The sequence below is a fragment of the Pseudorasbora parva genome, chromosome 2 (assembly GCF_024679245.1).
Source record: "Pseudorasbora parva isolate DD20220531a chromosome 2, ASM2467924v1, whole genome shotgun sequence".
Lineage (NCBI taxonomy): Eukaryota > Metazoa > Chordata > Actinopteri > Cypriniformes > Gobionidae > Pseudorasbora > Pseudorasbora parva.
This window is the reverse complement of record NC_090173.1, coordinates 36,563,178-36,573,381: the sequence shown is the minus strand read 5'-3', so window position 1 is coordinate 36,573,381 and position 10,204 is coordinate 36,563,178. Positions and strand designations below refer to the sequence as shown.

Here is a 10,204-nt window from a genome sequence, read left to right as displayed (position 1 = left end):
TACAGTGTACTTGAGCAGCTCCTTGATTAAAGACATGTAATGATGCAGTGTGGGCTCTTTCAAGCTGTTCCTCGAGAAAAAATAACACTACAAAAAAAAAAAAAAACCAATCGGAAAAACCTGACAGTTATGATTTTACGTCATCACGTGATCTCTGACGTCTCGGCGTGTTTAATATAAGTTTAAAAAAAATATATATATATATATATATATATATATATATATATATATATATATATATATATATATATATATATATATATATATATATATTTTTTTATGTTATATATTTATTATTATTTATTTTATATATATACTAGTATATATATATATATATATATATATATATATATATATATATATTTAATGTTATATATTTATTATTATTTATTTTATATATATACTAGTGTATGTATATATATATATATATATATATATATATATATATATATATATATATATATATATATATATATATATATATATATATACAGTGCCTTGCGAAAGTATTCGGCCCCCTTGAACTTTGCGACCTTTTGACACATTACAGGTTTCAAACATAATGATATGAAAGTGTCATTTTTTGTGAAGAATCAACAACAAGTGGGACACAACCATGAAGTGGAACGAAATGTATTGGATATTTCAAACTTTTTTAACAAATCAAAAACTGAAAAATTGGACGCAAAGTTAATACTTTGTAGCGCCACCTTTTGCTGCGATTACAGCTGTAAGTCGCTTGGGGTATGTCTCTATCAGTTTTGCACATCGAGAGACTGAAATTTTTGCCCATTCCTCTTTGCAGAACAGCTCGAGCTCACTGAGGTTGGATGGAGAGCGTTTGTGAACAGCAGTTTTCCATTCTTTCCACAGATTCTTGATTGGATTCAGGTCTGGACTTTGACTTGGCCTTTCTAACACCTGGATATGTTTATTTTTGAACCATTCCATTGTAGATTTTGCTTTATGTTTTGGATAATTGTCTTGTTAGAAGACAAATCTCTGTTCCAGTCTCAGGTCTTTTGCGGACTCTATCAGGTTCTTCCAGAATGGTCCTGTATTTGGCTCCATCCATCTTCCCACCAATTTTAACCATCTTCCCTGTCCCTGCTGAAGAAAAGAAGGTCCAAACCATGATGCTGCCGCCACCATGTTTGACAGTGGGGATGCTGTGTTCAGGGTGATGAGCTGTGTTGTTTTTACGCCAAACATAACGTTTTGCATTGTTGCCAAATAGTTACATTTTGGTTTCATCTGACCAGAGCACCTTCTTCCACATGTTTGGTGTGTCTCCCAGGTGGCTTGTGACAAACTTTAAACGAAATAGCTTTCTTCTTGCCACTCTACCAGAAAGGCCAGATTTGTGCAGTATACGACTGATTGTTGTCCTATGGACAGAGTCTCCCACCTCAGCTGTAGATCTCTGCAGTTCATCCAGAGTGATCATGGGCCTCTTGGCTGCATCTCTGATCAGTCTTCTCCTTGTATGAGCTGAAAGTTTAGAGGGACGGCCAGGTCTTGGTAGAAGATTTGCAGTGGTCTGATACTCCTTCCATTTCAATATTATCGCTTGCACAGTGCTCCTTGGGATGTTTAAAGCTTGGGAAATCTTTTTGTATCCAAATCCGGCTTTAAACTTCTCCACAACAGTATCTCGGACCTGCCTGGTGTGTTCCTTGTTCTTCATGATGCTCTCTGCGCTTTAAACGGACCTCTGAGACTATCACAGTGCAGGTGCATTTATACGGAGACTTGATTACACACAGGTGGATTTTGTTTATCATCATTAGTCATTTAGGTCAACACTGGATCATTCAGAGATCCTCACTGAACTTCTGGAGAGAGTTTGCTGCACTGAAAGTAAAGGGGCTGAATAATTTTGCACGTCCAATATTTCAGTTTTTGATTTGTTAAAAAAGTTTGAAGTATCCAATAAATTTCATTCCACTTCATGATTGTGTCCCACTTGTTGTTGATTCTTCACAAAAAATTACAGTTTTATATATTTATGTTTGAAGCCTGAAATGTGGCAAAAGGTCGCAAAGTTCAAGGGGGCCGAATACTTTCGCAAGGCACTATATATATACATTATAAACATATATATACTTTATATATATATACTTTATATATATATACTTTATATATATATATATATATATATATATATATATATATATATATATATATATATATATATATATATATATATATAAAATAAATAATAATAAATACTGGTTGTGGTAAACAGTGCTTTAATAAAACAATTTGCAAAGCATATTTTGGTTTTAAATGAAAGGTTTAGCACGAAGTGAACTTTTCATTTAAAACCAAAATATGCTTTGCATTCAAATTTATTGCATTTATTCTGTTTAAGAAGTTTTTGCACATTGTTTTATTAAAGCACTTTTTACCACAACCAGATTTGTGTCATGAAAATGTTTTGATAGATGATATTTTCCACCATTTTTTTTAATTAGTGTATGGATAAAACTGTCATAAACTTAATTCCAAAGATTTTTATTAGTAAAAATTGGTGTTTTTTGGGTATCCACTTTTCATTACGAATTGGTGATGTTTGGAACAGACAGTTCTCTTCTCCGATTAGTTCAGAATGGCTGTGTCAAAAAAAAACTCATGTAATTACCCTAAACAATTAGCATTGTGTGTGTAGTATGAATGTCAACTGGACATTATATTCGCCATCCTGTCATTATCATGTGACCAACCAGCATCAGCATCAGCTTCACTGCCAGTCTCAAATCCTCTCAGCTGTGGCATCATGTGATAGTAAAGTGTCCATGGTAGCCTTTTCACCTACTGATGGCTGCGTCCGAAAACGCATACATTTTTGAGTAGGTGCTTATTTTGAGTAAGTAATTAATTGATCGCTAAAAAATGTTGTTCCATACAGTGTAAATCTGGATGTAGCCTACTAAATTTGCCATGTTGTCATTACCATGTGACCTACCAGCGTCAGTTACGTCACTTTACTGGCCCTGTCCCGACTCCTAAATGGCCCATTTCATATGCACTTGTAGGTCTTGAGGACCTACAATGGCTGCCCTGTGTACGTGTCCATTAAGTCTGAGACTGTATGCCACCATATACAATGGCACCGTATACACTTGTGGCCTTCATTCAAGTCTGCACTTTTGTGACGTAACGCTGCTTTGACTGTCAGGTAGAAGTCTGCATCGAGGACGCATATTGACCACAAAGGAGGCACTTGTAAGCACCTTTCTGACACCTAAAAATGACAAACTTACCTATAATGTCTCATGGACTTAATGGACAAGTGGTATAAGGCCTCAAGAGCAAAAGTGCACATGAAGTACATTTAGGACAGGCCCAATCTGTCATTTTAGGTTTCAGAAGACGCGCTTATGAGTCTGAAAAAGCAGTAATAATAATAATAATTCATTACATTTATATAGCGCTTTTCTAGACACCCAAAGCGCTTTACATACAGAAGGGGGGAATCTCCTCAACCACCACCAATGTGCAGCATCCACCTGGATGATGCGACGGCAGCCATATTGCGCCAGAACGCCCACCGCACACCAGCCGATTGGTGGAGAGGAGACAGAGTGATTAGGCCAATCAGGATATGGGGATTATTAGGAGGCCATGATGGACAGAGGCCAATGGGCAAATTTGGCCAGGATGCCGGGGTTACACCCCTACTCTTTATCGAAGGACATCCTGGGATTTTTAACGACCACAGAGAGTCGGGACCTCGGTTTAACGTCTCATCCGAAGGACGGCACTCATTGACAGTATAGTGTCCCCATCACTATACTGGGGCATTAGGACCCACACAGACCACAGGGTGAGCGCCCCCTGCTGGCCTCACTAACACCTCTACCAGCAGCTACCTAGTTTTCCCAGTTGGTCTCCCATTCAGGTACTGACCAGGCTCAGCCCTGCTTAGCTTCAGTGGAAAACCAGTCTTGGGCTACAGGGTGATATGGCAGTAGTTGTATAAGTATGCAATTTCGGTTGCAGCCAAAATATATTATTAGACCAGTGGTGTGCACGCTTCAGAATCTCACTTTTATGAATAGGCCTAGTGTGAATTCTGTCTTTTTTTGTTGCATACTGTTTTTCGCCTATAGGGAAGTGCAATTTCGGATGCCTCCATTTTGTAAACAGCATCAGCTGATTGAGGATGCAAAACAAACTAATGAATCAGACACCTGTGACAGTGAGCAAATATTTGAAAATAAACAACATTTTGGACAGATGATGAACATGGTTATGAAGTTAACATCTGAAACAAATAATAGAGTGCTATAGGCTACGTTTTCAGATTTTCTCTAATGCATAGGATGAAATATTTTAACATTTAAACTAAAGCATTAAAGGTCCCAGTAAATGTTGATCGCACGAAGATCTGTAAGTGTAACTGGTCTCACTGAGTGTGCGTGGTCGATCTTTATTACATGCAGATCGGATCAACGCGCGCCACCCCTGAACGTGCATGAGCGCGCGGGCAGATTAATATAGGATTTGAGCACTTGACTAACGGGAAACTGCTGATCACTGTATGAACGCGCGTTAGAACCTTTTAATTTAATTACAAAATGGATTAATGAACCGTAATTCTTATTTTTGCCTTGCTGTCTCTTTTAAAGTCAAAGAAGATGGACTGAACCAAAATATTCGATCTGTGTTTTATTTGGCAGTGCTTAGCCTAATGATCTTCTAATGTTTCTGAAGGATGTTCACCAAGAGTCACAAAGAGCTGTCAAACTGATTTACTGTGCCTTCTAAATATGTTGAACCAAACTGACTAGAAAACAAGAGGTTAATTTATTATTTGACTCTTACTAAGCAAAAGGGTCATTTTATGGGCTTAAGCTACGACCATCTGTTAATGTTAGGTCGCCGTTTGGTTTTGTGCCCTTCGACATCATTTACAACAGTTACAAAATACAACAGTTTGTCGTTTTGTTGAACATGAGAAAATCTTTGTTCAAACGAGCAAAAGTATTGCCCTGGATCAGTAATGTGACTCTGTACGGATGCTTGTTCGCCGGAGGGGATTTCGTCCATCAGTGCATCGCACAGAGAGATGAAAAGGACTGGAAGCACACGAGAAACGTAGCGATTGTGGCCCTGAGTTTCCATGGCAACTTTAATTACTTCTGGTTACGAGCCTTAGAACATCGTTTCCCGGGAAGATCGGCTAGTATGATTTTCCGCAAACTGCTTTTGGACCAAACTTTTGCTTCACCTTTGGCGACCAGTGTCTTCTACACAGGTAAACATATATAGGCTATGCTACCAATTCAGTCACATATTGTTTTTTTCTATTTTAGTTACTCGGGTCTTTGTCTTTACAGGAGTGAGTTTTTTAGAGGGCAAAGAGGACATTTTTGCAGACTGGCGAGAAAAGTTTTTTAATACATACAAGGTAGGCCCATTTATGACCCACCAAGGTGAAGTCACCTTTTGACTCAGCTAGGCCATGACAAACCTCTTTACAGAGGATAATTCATTACTGTCTAAATCAAATATGTTGAAAAATCCTTCTAAGTTTCAACGTTGTGTGTTTGCAGCAACAATGTTCTCTTCTGGGGGTTCGTGTCTATATAAACATGCATGATTTTCATATATATATATATATATATATATATATATATATATATATATATATATATATATATATTCTTTTATAAATGTGAAACATATAATTAAGTAATATAACATAGGTTGATATATTAATGTCTTCATAAGTTCTTCTCTTTTTTTTAAAGATATAAAAAAGTCTAAAGGATTCATTACTCGTGATCATTTTTCTTTTAATTATATTAGTTTAAAAAAAAATCTAATATCTCTGTTACTAGAGAGACCTGGTCATGGTAGCCGCCATACAAACAATATGATTCATGTCTAACATATACAACATGATATACAAGTTCCACAGAAACATAGTTTGTAATTTCTTTCGTTTGTGTTCAAAAGGGTGGTAAAATTAACATGTTAATGTTGTACAATGTAAAAAAAAAAGTTGTTTTTTGTTGGTTTATCTTAAAAAAGTAAGTAACCTGGTTGCCTTCAAATTTTGAGTTTATTAAAATTAAAAATTTGAGTTGATACAATGAAGGAAATTTGTTTAATAAATAGAAACTCAAAATATTTTGAAAATAACACTATTCGGCATGTTTTACTGCGTCATCAGAAATAAAACACACATAATTACCCAATATGCTTACAAAATATTACAATAATATTTTAATAAATGTTGTCAAATCTAAAAAATAAAAAAAAATCATTGTATTAACAAAATTTTAAGGCAACCAGGTAACTTTTTTGCTAAATAATTTTTTACAGTGTATATTTAGGTTACTATAAAATTATATTGAGAGCTTTTTGTGGCTAATAGTGTATATATATATATTTTTTTATTTTTTTTTATTTTTTCATTTCAGACTGGACTAATGTACTGGCCATTCATGCAGGTGAGAGCTACATTCTGTCCCCACATGACATATACACAGATAACCATGCCATAAATGCTTCTTGATCCTTTGCTATGTCAGTATTCTTAAATTGCATTGTTCACTTATTTATTTATTTAATCTGTATTTTCTTGCAGTTTCTAAATTTTGTTCTGATGCCTCTCTATCTGAGGACAGCCTTTATGGGCTGTTCAGCGTTCCTATGGGCCACATTCTTATGTTTCTCACGACAGAGTGGGGATGGGACAGCAGCAGTGGCCTTAGCTTGGGTCATGGCCCCCAAAAAACGGATTCTACCTCGCAGTACCAACAAGGAGAAATAGAGATGGCGCACTTGAACAACTTGGTGCCTTTGCGGATGGACATTTCTGTCCCACAATGGTACTGTATTGAGGTTGGGGCCGTTAAAAAATCTTGACACTTATTAAAAGTGATATTAAATGAACTTATAATTAATATGTGCATACCTTTCATTTATGTTTATTCTGGGGGGAAAAACACTTTATTGTGTATAGTTTTACATGATTAGATTTGTTCATGGAAAGGAAATTGTGTCTTTATGAATTTCACTGCATGGTGTTGCTGGGTGTGTAAAGGGGTCTTATGACATTTATGCCCCAGGTCAGTCCCTTGATCCAGCTCTGATATTAGGTTGCCATTTAACCCAAATACCTTATTTATTTATGAAAAAATTGACAAATGGGCATACTGTGCAGTTTTTGTTCAAAAATGACTATCTTTCTAAAGAGAAGATCATAAGGTTTACATAACATGCACATAAGGGATGCAGTAATCAGTAGATTTGTATCTCAGAAATATTTATTGTGGTTATAGTTTGCTTTATGCAACTTACACAATGTATTTTAGTTGAATCCGTTGTTAGATTGTAGATGAGTTGTAAAGTTTCTGTTTTATGGAAGTGTAAGTGGGAGGTGAGGTGTTAAACCATGCAGAATTGTGAAACGCAACAGATTTTATGAGATATTAAGGGTGATGCTGGGTAACAGATAAACAGCTTTTCCGGCACTGATTGTCTGTGTTGGATTAGGCAGGATCACATGCTTGCTAATCTTAGAAGGGCAAAAATGTCGGTTGTGTGCACCCTGTCTGCTATGTATGACCTCTCTGACAACAGTAGGCAAAAATCCTCTGTTAGGTATTGTGTACATGTATTTCATGATTTTAGCATATTAGTTTCAAAAATGCTTTTTTTATTTTGGTTTTGAGTTCTGTGATATTTTAGAGAAAATTAGTAGGATATAAATAAACTTCAGAAAATGTTTAATTCAGGTTTTTTTTTTTATAATAGCTAAGTTGCCATAGACCGAATAGGCCTACTTTTAGTAATTTGCATTATACTGTATACACAATTAGGTTACAACTTGCAAGGTACTTTTTTTCACAGTAGTGCGTGTTATGTAATCAGATCACCTTTGCCAAGTAACTTGTAAAGTAAGGGATTACTTTTACATTTAAAAATTACTTTTTTATTTACTTTTTCAAATAAGTAACACAAGTTACTTTGTCTTTGCATTTATTGACTGACACCTGTGCTAATCTTGGTAAAAATTGGAGTAAAAGTGCAGAGGTGTTGGTGTGCTGTAAACATGTTGGTTATTGTAGCTCTACACTCAATAAGCATGTATTTACTCATCTCATTTGCAAAAAAAACTTATTCAGAATTCCTCAAAATGAATAGAAACTGTGAAACTCAAAATATTACGCAAATTTGTGATAGGTTGAATAACACAAATATACTTTATGTATTTAATCTCACTTCATTAACCAATGTCTTTGCTGCTGACCTTTGTGCCCTCTACTGTACAGGTGTGAATTTGCACTTCCTTCCGCCTGAGCCTTAGCCTGACAAGCCAGACCCACATCAAGATGTTTGGTCTGGAAACTCACCATAGACAGGGCTCAATCCGAGGGGCGGGATAAACGGTTGTCTTTCAAACTCCCTCTGCACGCGATAGGATAGCGCTACACCAACCGGAGCAACGACGGTGAAGGGGAGCTCGCTGACTGATTAAACATTCACCGTATCCGGTCGGCTAAACTCCGAACACATCTTCCCTTTTTAAGAATGACTTCAGTGCCGCTCTTTGTTCTTTTCTCAGAGAAAAGCTTAACTCCAAGTCTTCCAGAGGCGCGGGCAGAGCTGATTCGAAAGACCGCCGCCGTTCGCCAGTTTCTATGTTTACTAGAAGCACGCAAACGCAACTCGGCACGTCGTCATTATGGCCCCACCCGCTGACTCTATACACGATGTGATCGGGCCGTCCAGATTCTGAGGAATACAGCTCAGATAGGAATTGAGAGTTGCTAGACCACACCTGCGGGCAAATTAAATTTGCTGCCGCTAGGGTGCGTCTAGATTTCTAGGCTACCTGAGCCTCTGATCAGCACTGATCCCACAAGTTACTATAGTTACTAACTTTCATGACATGACTGACAGTCTCTCAGACTAGAAATAAACTATTAACTTGAATTATATGTTGTAACTCCAACAGTTCACTGAACTGAAACATGTTTTGCTGAGAGAACTGATGAGAACTCGCGAGAAGCTGATACTGAGCATGCGCGTGTAACTGAACATACAGTGGTTCTTGGATCACCTAGGCCCTGTCCCAAATGGCACCCTCTTCCTCTGAGTCCTCACTTTCACAACGTAATGCCACTTTGACTGCCGGGTAGAAGTCCTCTGCGTAGCTCGCAAACTTGCTCAGCTGAAGTGCGTATCGAGGGCACATAGCAGCCGCAAAGGGGGCGCTCACGAGCACCCTTCTTTAAGCTTAAATAACGAATGGAACACCCTACGGTCTTGTGGACTTAATGGACACATGCACGCAAAAGTGCACATGAAGTGTGCCATTTTGGACAGGGCCCTAGCCTGACATGGTCGTAGGCCCTGTCTCAAATGGCACCCTAAACCCTCACAGTCTTGCTCCGAGTCCGCACTTTAATGCCGCTTTGACTGCCGGGTAGAAGTCCTATGCGTAGTTTGCAAACTTGCAGGCTCAGCTGAAGTGCACATCAAGGGCGCATAGCAGCCTCAAAGCAGCCTCGCCCTGTCTACCCGTCCCCCGTCCCCGAGAAGCTATTGTTTTGGGCTAGTAGTTGGCGGGTTTTGTTGTCAAAAACTTGGCAACCCTGTCTGCATGTGCGCTGGAATAAACAATCTTTGCCTCTGTTGTAAAAAAAAAAAAAAAAGAATTTAAGGATACACAGAGTACTTACCAACATGATCATAATTTCAGAAAGAAATAGTGAAGGTGAATGCATATACAAACAAGCTCTCCGTTTAGGATTTGAACAAATTCAACCCAAACGCCTTTGATGACGTGGATGATTACGTTACTGTTATCATCTGTCCATCATTGTCTAAAGCCTGCCCTAACAATTTCATTGGTCCAAACAGTTTCTGTTTGGGCATAATCACTCCTCTATTATCTCCATGTCTTCCAGAGTTGTGACCAAAGCCGATTCGAAAGACTGCCGTTCGCCAGCTTCGCTTACAAGTAGCACACAACTCTGCCGTCATTATGTTAAGTCCGCCCACCGACTCAATATACAATGTGATTGGCTTGACCAGACTTTGGATTTTTCCAGATAAGAAGTCTATTGAGATTTGCTAGACTACACTCGCTGCAAATTAGATTTGCTGCCGCTAGAGTGTGTCTAGATTTCTAGGCTACCTGAGGCTTATTAATTTAATTTAAAAAATGGCTATACTTGTT

General features: G+C 37.7%; 1 protein-coding gene across 1 annotated transcript; it reads left to right on the top strand.

Annotated features, from left to right (window-relative positions):
• The first annotated feature begins 4,522 nt into the window (after positions 1-4,522).
• On the top strand, positions 4,523-6,920 carry mpv17l (MPV17 mitochondrial membrane protein like). Its single transcript, XM_067418804.1, has 4 exons — positions 4,523-5,263; positions 5,346-5,416; positions 6,435-6,464; positions 6,602-6,920. The coding sequence occupies exons 1-4, from the start codon at positions 4,960-4,962 to the stop codon at positions 6,785-6,787; spliced, it is 591 nt and encodes a 196-aa protein (XP_067274905.1). The 5' UTR covers positions 4,523-4,959; the 3' UTR covers positions 6,788-6,920.
• Positions 6,921-10,204: the final 3,284 nt, after the last annotated feature.

Coding starts and splice junctions, on each gene's coding strand:
- mpv17l (XM_067418804.1), top strand. CDS start 4,960: ATGAGAAAATCTTTGTTCAAACGAGCAAAAGTATTGCCCTGGATCAGT. Junction 5,264..5,345: donor GACCAGTGTCTTCTACACAG/GTAAACATATAT, acceptor TTGTCTTTACAG/GAGTGAGTTTTTTAGAGGGC. Junction 6,465..6,601: donor TGTACTGGCCATTCATGCAG/GTGAGAGCTACA, acceptor ATTTTCTTGCAG/TTTCTAAATTTTGTTCTGAT.